General features: G+C 37.5%; 1 protein-coding gene and 2 long non-coding RNA genes across 4 annotated transcripts in view; 2 read left to right on the top strand and 1 right to left on the bottom strand.

Moving 5' to 3' along the window:
- The window catches only part of LOC136251022 (uncharacterized), a 34390-nt gene that overhangs the window by 173 nt on the left and 14726 nt on the right, over positions 1-19491 (top strand). Inside the window, exons 2-8 of one of the 2 annotated variants that reach the window (XM_066043404.1) lie at positions 152-232; positions 318-372; positions 689-741; positions 1092-1166; positions 1641-1709; positions 1764-1880; positions 10791-11070. In XM_066043404.1, the coding sequence (XP_065899476.1) occupies positions 152-232; positions 318-372; positions 689-741; positions 1092-1166; positions 1641-1709; positions 1764-1880; positions 10791-10964 (624 nt within the window). In that variant the 3' untranslated portion in view covers positions 10965-11070. Of the gene's footprint in view, positions 1-151; positions 233-317; positions 373-688; positions 742-1091; positions 1167-1640; positions 1710-1763; positions 1881-10790; positions 11071-19491 lie in introns of those variants that run through there. The other variant, XM_066043405.1, reaches the window with a different exon arrangement.
- On the bottom strand, positions 9894-19476 carry LOC136251024 (uncharacterized). Its single transcript, XR_010698880.1, has 3 exons — positions 19305-19476; positions 10160-10222; positions 9894-10102 (listed from the first exon to the last, which is right to left on the bottom strand). It is a non-coding gene; the product is annotated as an uncharacterized lncRNA (long non-coding RNA).
- LOC136248285 (uncharacterized) lies at positions 12911-14269 on the top strand. The gene is made up of 3 exons (XR_010697748.1): positions 12911-12990; positions 13055-13179; positions 14072-14269. It is a non-coding gene; the product is annotated as an uncharacterized lncRNA (long non-coding RNA).

Raw genomic sequence — 19491 nt, 5'->3', positions numbered from 1 at the left:
TAAGTCGCTCTTGTATTAAATAGTCGAGAAAATAGTTTAGTCGTACGTACCATAGATAATGGTCGTACAGTCGTAGTGGCAAGATCAGCCTAACGTATATAGTTGGGTGAATGCATCAATGTGAGGTTAGATCTCCCGTGTTTCGTTACAGCTAGCAGGTGCTTCGCTGTGCGGAGTGTGTATCTTCATAGCAGTGACTACTTATGATTTTCAATCTCTGATAACGGAGGAGGTCAGTTGCGTGGGAAGTGAATTGTTACATGCATCCTAGATCATAAACTCTATGGTTACATGCTATTGTGTTGTGATGTTGACAGATATGGAACAATGTAATTGGACTAGGATCACTTGGAGCTTTTGCTGTACTAACAGGTCAGTGTTTAGTGAAGGTTGTAACTCTGAGCACCCACAGGCATGCATGGCCCTATCAACAGTTTTCAGGTACCAGTTTGATCAAAGCATGTAGTAGTGTTTGTATGGGCTAGGCACCCTCCTCAATTAGCTATCAACTAAACTAATATACAGCCTGAACTTCTCACTTTCTCACAGAGGTGAGAATACGTGAAATCACTGGTGAAAATAAACTGATTCGAGCACACAACAAATTAAGTCACAAGCATAACAGAAACATGCGAATATCCTATTTGGACACATACAGCTAGTTGTTACATTAAGACTTATGTTATAGGACTTCTTGGATGTCTATCAGCTACTTGCTATGAAAAGAAAATAACTATATTGGTAAGTACGAGCAGTACTGTCTTGTATAATATTATTGTACTGTATAGTGTTAATAGTTTCATCACACACAGTATAACACAGGTGTTATACACAGGTGTTATACAAGCACCACTCGATCTAGCCTTAATATAAGTAAGGTGGGGCTGGGATGTTGGTACATGGAGTCAACACACTCATTTGGGTGCAGTCCAATTTGTTTGGGTGCAAGTCATATAATAACTAGAGTGGTAATACTCACATTATTGCTGGCTATACAGATGTTGTAGGAATACTATGGTAAATTTAATATGACTACATTTATCTATCAGTAATGTACACTGATTGGTTGGATTAAGTTGTTCCATTTTTAGCTTGATGTTTTCCTGTTTGTTGCTATAATTGGAATGGTTGGTACAGGAATATTCTTTCATCTGGAATCATCTGAGGTATTATGAGGTTGTGTGTATGCTGTGTAGGTATATATATATATATATAGTAGTATCTGTATTTGAGACATCGTGGCCATGTCAGCACACACACACACACACACACACACATCATGAGCTTACTCGCATACTCACATAACACAAAGTCACACACACATACTTGCTACACACAAAGGTACAAACTATTACAATTAGTACGTACAATATGCAATAGAAACGTGCTATATATGCTATAAAATACCATTATGAGAGGTTTGGGTCATTTGTTTTAGAACATTTTACAACGTATTGTATAGTTGTCATGTACAGCGGTACTAATAGATCTTGTATGACAACAGGACATAATTGAATTGGTTGAAATCTTGTGCGCATGATTTCGCTTGTTTTTGTTGTTGTGCAAAATCTCTTAGAACTGCTGTATGTGTGTACATTATGTGCATGGGTGTTAAGGTACATGGTTGTACATACTTGTAGATTTCAGAGTCAGATTTCAATCGTACATTACTTGAAAGACCTGATATTGGCAGTGAAGTTAGCAATAAAGTAAGCAACATTTTAGTGCACCAATCAGTGCATTAACATGTTGTGTGCATTTAGTTGGACTGTAGTTTATCAATTGGTCACAGCGATTATTGTGCAGGAGTATTTTACGATTATTTCAGTACTTTTCGCTACGTACTTATTGGACTAATCGGATTGCTATTATTATTACAGGTAAGGTTTAGGTTACACTATCTGTGTATATGTGTGTATGTACAAGTGTGGGTGCGTTATGTAGTATCATGTCATTTGAAGGCTATCACCATGCAACATAGTGACAATTAGTAAATATCTGACTACCATGGTGACCATACTACCATAGGAGTTACCACACAAAGCCATTATAAATGCTGTGAATTACAAAGAGACGCTTTTGGCTTGCTTCTCTTTAAAAATAAATACAGCTTCTTCCTGTAACATACCAATACCCAGATGTAATGTTTACAAACAGTACCTGGTGTACACACATACCCTACCTAGTACCTACCTTCCCCTCTAGGATTGTTTATAGTCCTCATAAATGTCAGAGCTGGCACAGCCATATTACACATTAGCTACTGAAGCAAATATCTCTGATTGTATACGTATTACATGACATGGACATTAATAATTATGAAAATACTGCTTTGTTCAGTTCTCCTTATAGAAAACTTGTTCTTACATAACTGCATTCCAAATCACTGTGTTGTGTTTATTTGCAACATAAGGTCTCCTTATGGTGGTCAACCTATCATAAAGATATTCAAGTAACAAGAGACCATCTGACATGCTTGTTTCACAGTGTGCCTGTGAATATCACATAATTAGTTTGTGGCAATGTCATGATTTTCCTTAAGCTGATTCATTTGGCTACAGGCCACTTACCACAAGAATTTTGATGGAAGGAAAAGTTGACAGATCATCCTATGTTGACTAAGATCATGAAATGATATACCTTATTTACTTTTGACAGATTAAAATTTGGCAAAATCATTAAAATGATTCTTCTATCAAAGTTTCCTGTTATACCAGTATACTCATTGCATAATGGGGACTGTCCCTTACGTACATGTGCTAAAATGAACAGCACGATAGGCAACAGAATAAACTATAAAAGCAAATACTTCTACTCATAAGTGGTTTGTTTGTTTCCTAATGGTACTGTACATACTTAGCAACATGATTAGTGAATTGTGCTCAAGAGTTGGCTGTTTTATTATGGTGTACCTAGATTGCTGTATTAGAGTAAGTGATTGTGACTGTTCTATTAGAGTATCTTGATCTTATTTCTGTGAAGCAACAAAAACAGTGATTATGTAATAGTTGTAACATGGCGTGATGATACTATGGAATTTAATTTAAAAATTGTCATTAATCAAAAACACTTGTACCTCAAGGTAGCTATTACTACTTCATTGTAATCAATTATGAGCAACAATAAATAAAATATTGTCTCTAGCTTTTGTTGTTGTAGCTGTTTCATAAACATGCATTAGTAATGTGATGATGTGTATTGTGATCTATAAACTATTCTATATCTTGACATTACTATAACATGGACATGAGTGATTTCCCTGATACATAAGCACAAACATGAGGACTACAGGCCGAGTACAGATACACAAAACAAGCTCATAACGATGTTTTAAGCATACCAAAGTACTTACTTTGATGGTCATAAATATGTCCACACTATGTGCTATGCATTAGTCTGGCACCGCCCTCCCCTTTGCAAAAAGTAGGGGTCTAGTGAAACACACCCATATCATTTCTATTGCCGAAATTCCGTGTTAGCCAGTTAATGCATGCCTAGCACAAAACAATCATCTTGGCAACACAATGGGAGTGTATAAACAGTGGAATGGACTACTGGAATGGTGGAATGGAATTTTTTAAAGTTCAATATCAGTTTTTACATCCAAATAAGTATAACTCTACCCCTTAAGTAAGCAAATAAATAGGATTCCCCTTGAAGTCAGCTTTTAGCATACTTCACCTCACCATAGACAAAGTTTACCAATATATTGTACTGTAAAGTCAGTTATGAACATGCACAATGGCAATTTATTGGGAATACCAAGAAGACCCCTGACTTAACCCTTGTTCCCAAATGATAAAAAGTTAGCTACTGTAGCTAGCTGATTACATGTACGCATTGTAAAAGTACATTTGAACTATTCATTCATTTATTATCAACTTTACCAGTTAGGCACTGGAGGGTGAAAACAAAACAGAAGGCAGAGCGGTTACTACTATCCTAGGAGCCTAAGCGTAAATCTTTGGGTAAAGTGAAACGGGACTATCTTGTAAGCATTTACAATGAGCCTTTTCCACAATTATGTTGAAAAACAAATTTAAGAGTTCATTGTGGCAGTGCCACATTGCACAATGAACCTTTATTAAGACAGTTAGTTTCAGACAAGTAATAAAGTATTGAGTTATAAGTTATAGTATGCTAAATGAGCTGACTTTAATGGGGAATCCTATTTATTTGCTTACTTAAGGAGAGGAGTTGTACTTATTTGGATGTAAAAACTGACAATGAACTTTCATTCCAGTATTCCACCATTCCAGTAGTCCATTCCACTGTTTATACACTCCCCAACACAATGCTTTTATTCAAATTGGAGTGCAATAATCTAACTAACCAGCTGTCTAATTGTATTCCTATGGTCACCAGACCCTTTTTGTGGAGGAACAGATGGTGCTATGTGTGACATTGCACCAGGTGTCTATTATCAATCAAAACAACAATATAAACTAACCTGTGACCTTCTTCATTCAATGAAACAATGAACTACCTTCGCTTACAAGTTCACAGCTTATATATTATTGACAAAATTATCTGTAAAATTAATCCCATCATATAGGTGAGGAGATAGCAAAGTTTCATCATCAAAGAAATCTGATGATTTCTGAGAATCCCTGGAATGCATTAACGAGAAATGGAGGTAATAAGTATACCAAAATAGATACTGAGCATTCAAAGGCACCGCTTGGGATTTAACTTGCATATGCGGGCAATATCATGGGAACACAGTTTGCGCTTGGCTTTGATTCCCAACCAGTAACATGCAGCATTACATTGTGAGATTAAGATTTCTAATTAGATCAAGATTTCCAAGAATTCCTGAAATGCATTAATTAATTCTTTGGCTGAAGTTAATACAAAAAGTGTTTTGTTAAATACAAATGCCACTATAGTGGCTCTTACAACATGTACGCATTCAAAAGCATATATCTCGTAAATGGAATATCCTATGAGTAAATTGTTTACACCACGCTCTGCGGTTAACAGCCATTTTTCTTAACCTTTATCCAAACCATTGTGCATGATCAAGCATGATATAAGGCGCATCTTAGAAAGAATTTTATCAGTTTCTAAGTTGATAATTATGATGACACTACCTGTCACAATGGATAGAAGCAATAAAGAAGGTTGTATATTTATAGTGAGTGGTGCTAACCATGGAGAAATAGGTGGTCCATACATGGATTAACAGGAGCCCAAGTGTTGTATGTAAAAACGCATATTTTACATAAAAAATTTTCATTTTTTAGAACCAAAGCCACATACTGTAGTGGTGTTTGGGGTCAAAGGGTTCACAAGAAATGGAAGTAGCCCCAGGCAATATTATGGGAATGTGGTTTGCTCATGGCTTTGATGCTCAACCAGTTCAAAGACAAACTCGTTACAGTGGCACATAGCATAACATATATCAAAATACTCTTTACTTAGCAGCTGTCTGCGTTTGTGATCTTCATCTTGATTCTACTCAGGTTTTGCTAATTGAATATCATCAGTGGTCAAGTGTGAATATAGACAGCAACCTATTATTCTCTGTTGTTATACAACCTACAAGTTTTATCCAGGGTAAAATGACCTCTAGTACCGTATAGCGGGTTATTTTCGAAAGGAATTTATTTTCGAATATTTTGCATGGTGTATTCCCTTCGAAAATAAATTCTACGAAAGTTTTGTTATAGAGAACGCGTAGGCGAATCAGTGTTATGATGTTATTAAAAATTACGTTTTCGATCATGTGTTGAAGGCTAACATTTTAGCCTGAGAGCCTCGCTGAGAGCTGATGTCACCATATCTTTGTGTGAGGAGCCGTGTTGTAGCTATTTTAATGCTGTGATTGTAGTTGCTGTGATGAATAGTCTATATTGCTACTTCAAGCCCACCGCAGGAGTTGTAAAACGCCAAGATAAACAACTGCCTGATCCAAATGGCCCCTTGTGTGCAGTTGTACCACCTGAAGCTATACGAGACACCAACGATGCTTATTCCAATGCTTGTTCTTCAAGGAACCACACTCGTGAACACCCAGTTGAACGCAAGCGAGGTTTTTATGTAAGGTTAACGCCTGTTCAACAGGCGCAGATTGCAAAGCATGCTTTCGCCTTTGAAAATCAAGTAGCTATTTGAAGGTATGCAAGAGAATTTCATGCAGAGATTAAAGATAGCTCCGTCAGTACGTGGAAAGTGAAATATGTGGCTGAGATGAAGCGTCTGCTAAAGGAGAGTGGCAGCAAGAAGAAGCATGTTGAAGTTAAAAGTTTGCCTCAGATGAAAAGAGGAAGACCACCTCTGCTGGGTGAAAATTTAGATCGACAGGTGATAAGTTACATCAAGGAGGTTCATGAGAAGAAGGGGATTGTTACTACTGCTGTTACTATAGCTAGTGGTGAAGCAATGGTAAACAAAGTTAATAAAGGTCTGTTGAAGGAAAATGGGCTAAATCAATACATCAACGAATAAATTTTGTGAAAAGTTACAACATCAGCTAAAGTTGAGCCTTTGCATTTTAAAGAACTAAAAGAACAGTTCCTCCTAGATATAAAAGCTGTCGTTGACATGGAAGATGTGCCATCTGTTCTTGGGACCATACTGGCATCAATGTGGTGCCAGGCTCGCAGTGGACAATGGAGGCTAAAGGATCAAAGAGGGTCAAAGCAGTAGGGGTCAACGACAAGTGGCAAATCACTGCGGTGCTTTGTGCTGCACTAAGTGGTGAGCTCCTTCCATTACAGCTAATATATCAAGGCAAGACATCAGCATGTCTACCCAGATTTGTGTTTCCCCAAGACTAGAATGTGACTTTCACACCAAACCATTGCTCTAACAAGCAGAAGACAAAAGAGTACATAGAAAAGATTATTCTGCCATATGTCTCAGAGAAGCGCAAAGCACATGGAAAACCTAATCAGACTGCATTAGTCATTTTCGATGAATTTAAAAGCCAGGTAACAGACGACCTTTACAACATGTTAGATTCCAACAACATACAAGTTGTAAAAGTTCCTCCAAATTGTACAGACCTCCTTCAGCCTATGGACCTGAACATAAACAAACTAGTGAAGGACTTTTTATGGGACAAATTTCAAAAGTGGTATTCAGAGGAGGTCAAGAAAGGCTATGGTTAATTGGGCAATGTCGTGCCTGTTGATCTGAGAATGTCCACAATGAAACCGCTGGGAGCTGGTTGGCTTGTTGGTGCCTACAATTACATCGAGGGGAAAGATTCCAAGGTGAAGAACGGCTTCAAAGCTACAGGCATAACTGATATAATTAGCAAAGTTTTGTAGTTTTTTACAAATGATGTACCTTTGCATTATAGACTATAGCTAAACTCTTTTACAACCTGAGTGTGTGTATAAATATATGCCTGACTGTTTTATACCCACATATTGTTAATTCTATTCTCAAGTTTATTATTTGAACTGTGTCTTATAATTAACTGATCACTGATTACATGTACAAGGGAAATTTCTGCAATTAATTACAAGCCTATAGTGTATTCATCTCCTCTCCTACAATACTTTTGCACTGTAAGAATGTACCACTCCTAGCAACTAAGATAAGGCAAATGCAACCTTTACCTTCTGTCACTATAATTGTCTGACAGTGCATTACACTTGACTTGATTATGGTGTGCTTATTGATTGTGGCATAGTCTTTAAATCATATAATTGTCTCTGCACGCATACTTTGGTACTATAATTAAGATAAACTTATTTTGCAAAAATGTAGATGAAATCACAATAATAACAATACCAAGTGGTTTACACCATCAGAAAGTTGCCTAATAATGTGGAAGTTCTTTCGTCAATGGAAATGGTGTACAAGTACTACTTTCCATGCACTGAACAAGGTGTAGCCTCATTAAATCTTGCTTAAAATGGGTATCGGCAGGATTCATTCTGAAACAGAGAGTTATCAGATTAGCTAATGCAAAAACACCACAATCTTTGATGCCAGCTTGCCTAGGAACAACTATTATTTTGGGGTTAGCAGCTGATCCAAACAGATTAGATATAACAGTTTTTGTTTGACTATCTATGGTGTCAAACAGGGAATCATAAATTTGCACCTTTGCAGTTGGACCACTGTGCATAGTCAAAGTAACCATCCAGTGATCATTACGGCAATGGATAACTTGTAAACAGGAAGTAAAGCTGTTATCTGATGGTTTCAGTGGCTTGCTTTGCAGTAATGTAGACTGTAACCCCTTCACAAATGGAAACTGTTTCTTCAGCAACTTTTGAACAAAGTTGATGACCAGATCATTTAATTTGTCTCCCCTAAGAATATCGTACTTGTTTTGCTGTGTTAAACGAAATCCTCCAAATCTACACCAGTCTGCATCGTTTTCATCGCTTGGAAACACACTAGGTGCATCACTGCCCATTGTTAAGTCAACCGCATTGTTACTGGCACTGCAAACAGACTCATCATTATCACCAAATCATTGCCATCGTTATTACTATCACCACCATCACCGATTAGTGCTTCTTCCGAGGCTTCTTCACAGCTATCATCTGTGACTTCTCTCTTTACTCTATCAAGAAACCCCCCATGATGACTAAATTCGTCAATCACGAAGGAAAGAGCATGTTCGATTAGCTTCTTAACTTTTCCAGGTGATCGAGGTCTTTGGCACGAGTAAATTTTAGCGTGCAGGGAATTTCGAGTCCCCCTTGTGGTAAATCACTAGAGTACTGTCTTGGTCCAGTGACACAACAGCTGATCTTGCCAGACTGCCGCAGAAACAAGGAACAAATAGCTGATATTTTTCTAGGTACGTGCCCCACAATACTAGAATCTTTGGTAACTGCTACAGCAAATCGATCTTCTCTGTTGGTAGGTTCTCGCTTACACGACAATTCCTCACCAATCACAGCAATCCACATATCCTTGTATTCATGATATCCTCGTATCACCGACTGCACTGTGAAAGACATTGCAGCGTGAAGCCTCAATTGCACTGAGCTAGCTGCATACACGTGATGTAGCACACGTGAGCCAGATCTATACGAAGACTGAGGAATTTATTTTCGTAATATTGTAGCTGTTCGAATTTAAATTCTCCGAAATTTAAATTTTCGGCTCTTGTTTGAAATTTTGTTCTTCAAAAATAACCCACTATATGGTATATAATGTAGCCAAGAGCAACATTACCTGGGGGTATTGCTTATTAGCAAGTCTAAGAATGTTAGTGCTTTGCCAATCAGTAACCACAAGGAGTTCTGAAAGTACTGTCTACTCTCTCTCTCTCTCTCACACACACACACACACACACACACACACACACACACACACACACACACGCACACGCACGCACGCGTGCACACACACACAAAAACACAAAGACATGTACAGTATAATTGTAGTCTCAGATTTTCAATTTGTGAATCAGCTGGACAAGCCCAAGATTTCACTTAAGAAATGTTTGCTAGTAATTACTTTGTGATGAAAGTCATATATGAATAAGGTTTATGGTGACCCTATAGAAAGTTACTACACAGACACAAGTCACTGGCGATCTAAAATGTGGGGACCTACTGTGTATCTGTGACATTTTAGTTCTTGTGAATAATATAGCAGGGATTTTTCTAGAAAATAAATTCAGGGAAGGCAATCCGAGTTTTTCAGAAATTGAGGGGGGGGGGCAGAACTTAAATTAGGCTAAATTTGTTTTATTGTAGCTAGCTAGCCATCGACTAAATTTTATGATTTCAAATCAATTTATCTTTGTTTCATCATTGAGCTGGTTAAGGCGGGGGCAAAATGCCCCCTTTGCCCTCCCCTAGAAAAATCCCTGATATAGTGATTTACCGTAGCACTCTCTTTGATGGTATTAAATAATAGCTATAATTCCTTCCCTTTGTTTGGGTTGACTACATTGTATGAGGGATGGGGATTATTGTTGTTGGTCTGGCAATAACTTTCTGCGGTGACACTTTGTCTGCTTGGGTAGATGATGCATGATGAAGAACAAACTTTCACAGCACAGCATTCACACTGGTAGAACTTCAGGGAGTCACCAAGACAACAAGAATTTGTGTGAACTATGAATAGAATTACATCACTACTTGTCCACAGAAATTGGGTGTAGCCGTGCATGTCATTTCTGTATGATATATTTAAATATAGTGTACACATGAAGAGCCACAGGGTACCTACCTACCTAGCCTGTTGTAGTGCTTAGTGTTGAGCTGGCTATGGTGGGTGGTAATCTATCCCTACATTCCTTGACATTTACAAATTTAATAATAACAGTGCTATATAACTAGAGTGGAATGTACTAGATATTCTCATTTACATGGATGATATCCACAATGATGTTTGTGACGTCACAATCACAAAACAAAACGACCGTGCTGGTGTGGGGACTTTGTACAGGGAGGTATTGGGCAAGATATAAATTCAAAAAAGGGTAAAAGGTAAGGCATATAATGCAATACAAATAAGTTTATTTGTATCCAAATATAAATTTTTGGTCTGCTTTCCTTAGTGCATTTTACATTGTCATGGTACGTGTACTATGTACTTTTATTATCTCCTGGTTTTTATGTGTAAAAAACAAACAGACAACATTCATTTCGAATACTGTGTGCCAAAGTCTCACACTAACATGGCCATTTTATACATCAATTTTCATCATTGTGGATGTTGAATCGTCCAGCGAGTCAGGAACAACAAACCAATAGACAAAAAGTTATAACACAACAGCACACATGGTGATAACACTTATTATCAGTATACTCATATAGCTATGTGATATTGTGTTAATCTATATAATTATGATTCTTCTGTAGGTAGTAGAACTACTGTTGTCTGTTATGTACAGAAAGAGCATACAATCTCCTCAAGACAATAGAATTGTACCAGCACAGTCTTCAGAGATGTATGGCAACTGGTGGGCCGAGAGTGGAACAGGCGGTGACCATTACTACAGACACAATCGCCAATCAAATCCGCAACATTACTGACATGTCATGATCTGTCTCATTTCAATTCTCCTAACATGTAATTATATCTGTACTATGATACAACTGTACAATGTGACTGTCAATTTTACATAAAATTTGAAATGTAGTATATTTTAGGAATCAAAAGTATAACCATTTAAACTACTGAATCTATCAATGTTCCTTTGTATCTCATCAAGATGACCCTTGTCCCACTTAATTTTGTAGCGTGTTTTAGATTCACTTTTGAACACCTTGTCACTACAAACATCTAAGTAGCTGTCGGAGCAAAACACACCAAGACCATCACACATTCTTGAAATGGTCCCTCTTGCATCACTGACCAAGTCCTTACCATGAACTTCAATATAGTCCAAATTATATAACTTCTTTACATCTTCAATTGCTTTATAATATGCAAAATATATTTTGATTTGACCATACACTGTTGCATTGCGACTTTCAAATGTTTCGTTGGATTTTTTAATGGATGCAACTTTTGCCTTTGAGGCCATGACATATATCACAGATGTTGCTATGTTGTCATATGGATTGCGAATTACGTGTATCATTTTAATGGAGTCAGTCAATGACTTTACAGTCTCTAAACTGCTTAAAAATTGCTGTCGCCGTTTCAATACCATACTAGTTGTGGTGCCAGCCTTCTTGTCCCCAATCACATCAATGTGGTCAACATATTTGCCTTCATATAGACCTTGTACAAGTAAACTGTACCCTTTAACTGAAGTTACTCGCTTTCCATGTACTGTGCCTTTCACGGTGTTTCTCCAGATTGCGTTGAATATGTCAACTTTTTTTGGTTTGAGTGTGCCTTCACTTAAATGTTGAAACACATTTGCCTCGTGAGCTATGACCATGTGTGGGTGAGCGTCCAGTAAACTTGCTACAATGCTGTGACCACTGTGTGCGTGCCCCAAGAAAAATACAAAAGTTTTCACACCATCAATTATATCTTTCGGTAGGCTCACAACCCGCTCGCCATCTCTCTCGCGACGTTTACCGTGTCGTGTATTCAAATGCACTTCTTGTTGGACGATATGCACGTTTTCAATCGAACTGGATTTTGTGAAAAGGTAGCCGCGTACATCAAAATAGAAGCCGGCATAGAGGGACACTAGTATAATCAAAGTAACACTCACTCCGATTAGTGCAGTGCGGTAACACTGACTCAGACCCATTGTGCTTCTCTGTCAACTTCTCTTCTGGTTTCTTCATAAGAAATTGATCTCTGCTTTGTCCCTTTACCGGGTACAATTGTTTCGATTCACACGGCGCTTATCATTGTAACTAAATGTAAGCGCCAGCGAAAGAATAGGCGCTTAGATATCAGTGCTTTTACCGTACTGTACGCAAGCATAGATTCTACGTACCCGGGATGGATGAATTTCATAATAACTAAAGTTGCCCCTAGCAACTTGAATTTTATGATATTTGTAGGGGTAAATGTCTATAGTAACATTTCAAAATTTTAAAAGGATAGCATATATAGCTAGGTCATGAGATATAACATTTTAAAGTTTGTCATTGTCTATGAGAGGGGGCAACAGTTGCCCCTTCTGGGCAATCACTTAAAAAATAATGTGTGGGAAAACAACAAATTTAATTTATGTCATTTCTCAATTTCAGTAACATTATATGTAGGTGTGAATCTCTCCAAATTTTAAAATGGTAGAGTATATAGATCATGAGATACGACATTTTGAAATTTGGGGTTCTCCCATACATTATCCATGTGATTGCCCAGAAGGGGCAACTGTTTCCCCCTCTCATAGACAATGTATGGAAAAATGACAAACTTTAAAATGTCATATCTCGTGACGTATATATGCTATCCTTTTAAAAATTGGAGACATTACTTTTGACATTGCCACCTACAAAATAATGTAAAATTCAGGTCGCTAGGGGCAACGGTTTAAAATTCCTTATTATGAAATTCATCTATTTATCCAAACTATCCGCGTTGGAGCGCACCCTTATGACAGCGAAGCGCCTAGCCAGGCGAGTAGTTGATTCTTTTCGTTTTCTTGTGAGTTCATAGCTAGCTAATAGAAGTATAAAGGCTACTTAACTCAACATTTCGTATTTCGTAGGTTTACTAAATGAAGGCATTATTTGGAGTTAGCTGACCAGGTGAACTCGCCAGGAATGGGCGGTCAGCGGCGAGGTCATTGAATTCGAGATTGAATTACTCAGACCATGCTCTGCAGACACAATGGTACGTACGTTATTGTTACAGTACACGTGATATGGCTAAGGAAATTATAAAACAAATTAAATTTTATGCAATTACAAAATTAAAGTGCATTTCTAGATGGAAAGTAACCCTTAGAGTAAAACTTTTACTGGTGTGAATAGGTAGATGAGTTTGGGAGAATGAAACAATGACATTGATGGTAGGTATAGCCTGGTGGATCTTTCCATTGTAATGAAATAGTTGAACCATCCAGTTGGTGTCTAAAGTTGTATTGAAATCTACCAATGATTGAAGTCTTCTGGTTATTGTTGTTTTATCATAATGTAATGTATTTTAAACACGCGGGTTCAGTAATACTGCATGCTTGTGATGTAACCTCATGACATGTCAAGACAATTGGGGGATTTGAAACAGACCATTTCTCTCCCTACCCAGCGACAAAGAGAAAAAAGTGGTCTGGCCTAACGGTATGGGTACCGGTCTTAAAACAACTGCAGCATGTTCCATTGACGAGTTTACAGTAATTGTAGCTATGGTTGCAAGGCCTATCTTATGTGCCATAGCAGTGGCAAGAATAGTGGTGATAAACGTACACGGCATCTCTGCTTAGCACAGTGCAGTATATGATTATTGTGATTTCCCTCTCTTTTGACTGTTGCATTGTGAATGCATGACATCAATGTGTTTGATGTACAGTGGAACCTGTCCTAAGCTGGTCACCTTCAGGCCAGCATTTCTTGACGTTTGCTTTATACAATTGGGTTAGTGTATAGCTGCCTCACTAAAGGAATTAAAGTTGGCCAATTTCAAGAGGTGACCTTTCTATACAGGACAGGTTCCACTGTACATTGTACAGTGTTAGTGTTGCATTTGCTAATGTAGCTCAATCTTTATATGTAGACTGTTTTTGTAGGTCAACAAAACTCTTCCTGTGCTGTGTTTTTCTACCGCTTGTCAAGGGATACACTTGTTGCTGTGAAAGATTTATCTCACATTGAAACTGATAGGATTTTTGTAGTGGACAAGTTGACTATAGAAAAATTATATAATTTCTATGCTGTACCAAGCTCAGGCTGTTCTTAGTAACTAATAAATTAACAACATGACGGTACGGCACAACAGTGTATGTTGCAACATATTGCTAGAGGGATGGTTGTATGTATCCAGCAATGGAGTCGGGTATGACATGTCACTTATCTAGACTCTGTAGTTGCTTTGAATACATGTAGCTAAAACAGCCACTGCCATGAAATTGAGTATGGTGGTAGGATGTAACATACTCTATTACACATTCATTATGTACACTCAATTGACTTTCTGTTCCAACACAGAAACATTGTACACTTGTCTCAATCAGTGCTCCATGTGACTATCAAATATTAAAACTGTGTAGCTATTAGTAGGTCTTCTTTGGATAAATATTTTGACTAGCTGAAGTACTATTCAAGTTTGAGAGCTGTACAGACCGCTCTATACAGAATTGCCTATCATTTTAACTCTTGAAATTGTCCGGTTTACAAATGATTGAGACCAGAAGCACTTATGAGTTTTACCATATTCTTGTAGAGACTACAGTCCTGGGGTAGGAACAAAACAGCTAAGAAAGGGACATAATTACTTAGCTAGTACCACTTGGGTAACTAAATGTTAACCTTGTATAGATTTTTTGTGGGTTGGAAATATTCCCACTACACTGCACACTCCCGATAACTTTTTTGAGTCCATCGGCTAAATGGTTTAGACGCGACAGAACAGCGAATTCGCTAGGTAGTCTCGCGTGCCAGACGGTTTGTGTGGGGGCGGCACCCCCACACAAACCGTCTGGCACGCGAGACTATTCGCTAGGTACGAACCTCTGGCCCCGGTAGGCGCCTAAGTATCTATTGACCTACCAGTATTAGTGGCTTTAGGCGTATCTCAACCTGGATATTAAGCCTTCTCCTTCGTCTTCTACCATTCAAACACTTTGAAAATGGGCGGTTATTTGGGAGGTGCGCTCCAACGCGGATTGCTTTTAGCAAATGTACACGAGTAATTGGATCACGTGTCTCCGTTTCCAATCCCGAGTACGTAGTATATATAATCTATGACGCAAGGAAATTTTGACGTCAAAAAACACTTTGACGTGACGAATTTGACGAATCGGTTTAATTCGTCAAATGTTTATAAGCGCCCTTACAAGTACAGGTTTTGCCTACAATTTCTTGATTTTCGCCAACATTTTATTCGTCAAATCTGCTGAAGTGTGAATTCGTCAAGTCAAATTTTTCCGGGCTTACGCCAAAATTTCCTTGCATACGGTAGCTATAGCCTAAATATTTCGAGGTTGAGCAATGTTGTTAATAATAAAATTTTCGCGGATTTGCAAACACTCCCAAAATGTATTAGACTACATGGAGGTCAGGGTAAAATTTTCGCTGATAACACCCGAAATCAGCGAAAATTTCCCCTCGAAATATTTAGGCTATACGGTATATCATTCCAGAATTTCGTTTTCATTAAAATTGGAATACAATTCAATTATAGCTGATCTCTGAACTCAATCTTGTACTGAGCTATCTAGCTATAGTTGTTTTGGTCTGTTCTTTCCTATTTGCATACATTTCAGTTAAAAGTAGCAAATCAAGTTCCCCATGACAAGTTACTTTGCAAGCTATATAGTTTCGGCATTCAGGGAAAATTGTGGAAGTGGTTCTGGAGCTACTTATTCGGTAGAATCCAACATGTTCGTATTAATCAGTCATTATCTGCCCCCTTGCCGGTTCTACCTGGGGTTCCCCAAGGGAGTATTTTGGGACCCTGGCCTATTCTTCATTATTTACATGAATGATTTACCATCTTGTGTTACCATCAGTAAAACTTTACTATTCATTGATGACACCAAGATTTATAATACTGTTTGTAGTTCTGGAGATATTTCAGCATTTCAAAATGATTTAGACTCAACAACTTTGTGGAGTAAGAGACATAATATGTGCTTTAATCCAAAAAAGAGTGTACACCTTAGTATTAATGCAAAGGTCATCACTAATTACAAAATATATAGCTGACACACAGGTTTCAACAAATAGCTTACATAAAGATCTCGGTATTATAATATCATCAGACTTATCTTGGGATCAACACTACAAAAACATAATTCCTAAGACCTACAGAATATTGGGACTGCTCTGTCACAACTTCACGCAGCAGGCATCAAACAGTGACAGCCAGGAGAACTTTGTATATTTCTTTAGTGACTGAGATACATACTGTTCAGTGATTTGGAGACCTAACCTCATCAAGGACATCACACTTATTGAACAGATCCAGAGGAGAGCAACAAAGTTTATTTTGAATGACTACAGTTCTGATTACTTTGATAGACTCAAACAACTTAACCTACTACCTTTAATGTAGCTACGTGCACCTTTGAGCTTAACAAAATAGTGTTTACGCTAAAGTCACTCAAGTATCCCTCTCCTTCTTTTAATATCGTCACAGACTACATAACTTTTGTTGATGGAAATACCAGGTCCTCCTCAAGTGGTAAAATGATTGCTTCATGTTAGAAACAATAATAATGCTGGTAGACATTTTTTCTTCAATAGAATCCCTCGATTGTGGAATGCCATATAAGTTTCTATAGTCACATCTTTTATCAAACTTTAGACATGACAACCCTTGTACATTTCATTTTTTATGCCCATGTAGTAGATGTTCCAACACACACTGCCCCCCTTTAATGTAACTCTTTAAGCATAAGTAATGTAATTTTTATAAGTAATGTAATACAGTAAGTAAATTTTAGATTTCTAATGGCCGGTAGCCTTGAACTAGCAGACCATCAGTACTGTACCCTAAAGATTTTATCAATTGTACATCCCTTATTCTATACTTGTATGCAGTACTGTAAAGTTATAATCAATCAATCAAATTCAGTGCTCCCAAATTTTTCACAACAACATATCCAATATTTGGTTTTAAAGTGCTTACACATCCATGCAATCTTGTTACAGCAATTTTTTTCAAAAATTCCATTCCCCTCAGTGCTATTAGTGGGAAGGGGAAGATGCGGAAGGAACCAGTGACTGTGCTTTGCTGCCACTCATAATGAATTAATTGGAGTCAAACCATGAGACTACATACTGGTAGAGCATGCACAGAATGTTTTGAACATGACACTATCATTTTCCCTGTGCACCTCCTCCTGTTCTTTAAGCTAGAGTTGTATAGTTGTAAAAGTAGCTTTTAGCCACTGTGGTAGCTATACATTAAAGTTACACAAGTGTGATTTAGTCAACGTAAACTCAGCATTCCTTTCATAATTCAAAATATACAATGTGGGCAGGTGTATTGTTTTATTAATCAGCTTAGCTAGCTTACATGTCAGGCACAAAATGTAACTTACGCCTATCTTTCGCAAAAATTGCATGATAATGATAGTTACCTAAAGATCCAATCTCATCACGATATAACTCAGTTTTTTCAAACTATGGTCTACCATCAATTTGGATTAACACAATAAAACAATAATTGGTTTTGGAAAAAGTTTCAATCCAAACCCACTACATGCGTATATAGTGAACCTTGTAGCTATATACTCTATCATAGTAGCTACAACTACAGGATATGGCTGTTTTTGATTACCTTTTTCAAAATTGCTTCTAGATCTTCATAAGTTTTCAGTCCACCATATTCAGTTTATGTTTGCTTCCAGAATAGCTATTTCTCAAAAAAAATCCTAGTGGAGCATATGCCCTGCAGATTTCCTTAGCTGGAGCATGCTACATTAATTTTCTGTGAGAACTCTCTTCAGTATCCCCTCCACTAACAAGCAGTATACCATTCACACAAGTACCCCCTTACTCTTCACCAGTTATAACCAAGAGTATATTATGAACTCTTGCTGTGACAGCTTTCTAACACTTTAAATTTTAATCATGAAACTAACTCAACATTATAACAACATGGCTACAACATGGACATCTGATGTCAGCCTCTTTATGCTCCAGTGTGAGATTATGGGGTTGCATGTTGCTACCAACATACATCTCTACCTATACTAGTGCTGGATAACTAATACTGAAACAGAATTGTTTGATGTCTGAAGTGTAAATAGTGAATGTCTTTTAGCAAGCTCTATAGGACCAGGTGTCCTTTAGATCTTCAGCACTTGCTTAATAAATAAATAAATTTTTAATGAAAGTGTGTATAGCTATTCTATTGTGAACAAACAAGTATAACCACAAAACTCAATTACCCTCGTTTCTTTTTTTTAATGTGCACGCACCATTACAAGCAATATGTATGAGCAATAGGCCAAGGCTCATTATTTTGGTCCATGCATACATACACTATAGCTATCATATAGTCGACTGCTCAATCTATCTTAACCATTTCCTACAAAGACTTTATCATGTAGAGAAAAAATGCTGTTCCAGAACTGGCTGCAACTGTAGTAATGTTTTGATACTGTCAATTGTGCAGTAGTGTATGTTACATTAAGGGATAGTGAAATCCCTATAAGGCAAAGGGAATTCAACTTTTATTACAAAGTGGATAAAACCACCAATTTTTTCTGAAGCTTTGTTGAAACATTTAGATTAATTTCAGAAGGGGCACCATGCCCTCTACTGTCATTGTACAATTCTTACACACAAAATTAAATACTCTAATAGAGCAGTCAACCATTAACAGACGCACTGATAAAATGCTGTAGCTAGTAGTTTATCCATAACAACGTGGGAATAGTCTAAAATACTATCTGAGGCCTTATATAATAATTTCACGTACTTGTTTTCCAAGCATAGTTTCTCATGGTCAGATACACTTCTTGCGGCAAGCTCCTTGCATGTTCCTCGTGTACAAACTGCCATTGCTCCCAAGTAAAACCACAGTCATGAAATTCTCAGGAGTTGGAATATGGGGCCAGCCTTCTCCATGTGTCTTTGTTCATGTTTATTCTTTGTTTGTTCATATGTACTTTTAAGGTATTTATAGACACTTGACAAATTTAAAATTGACGAAATAAACTGATTCATCAATTTTTCTAGTCAAAATTTCTGCGTGCACGGAATGCCCTTGTTATATACCACACTTGCTGTTTATTGTAAATTTAAAAAAAATAGAAATCCCTGTAGTTACCCGATATTGCCTGCAATTACCTTTTGTGTTGCCTGTTCTTTGTAGGCACCTGTAGTTGACCACTGCACCAAGCAGTGTGGCTGTGGTCAACTACAGTGAGAACATCCAAATTAGTGCTTGCTGTTATCTAGTTACCAGTAGCAACTGCTTGAATTTCCAGGACATAATACCTCCATTGTGAGTCAAATACTCTAATAGAACAGTCAA

This window comes from Dysidea avara, chromosome 3 (genome assembly GCF_963678975.1).
Source record: "Dysidea avara chromosome 3, odDysAvar1.4, whole genome shotgun sequence".
NCBI classification, from domain to species: domain Eukaryota; kingdom Metazoa; phylum Porifera; class Demospongiae; order Dictyoceratida; family Dysideidae; genus Dysidea; species Dysidea avara.
The sequence above is the reverse complement of the archived record's forward strand: the minus strand, read 5'-3'. Positions and strand labels throughout refer to the sequence as shown.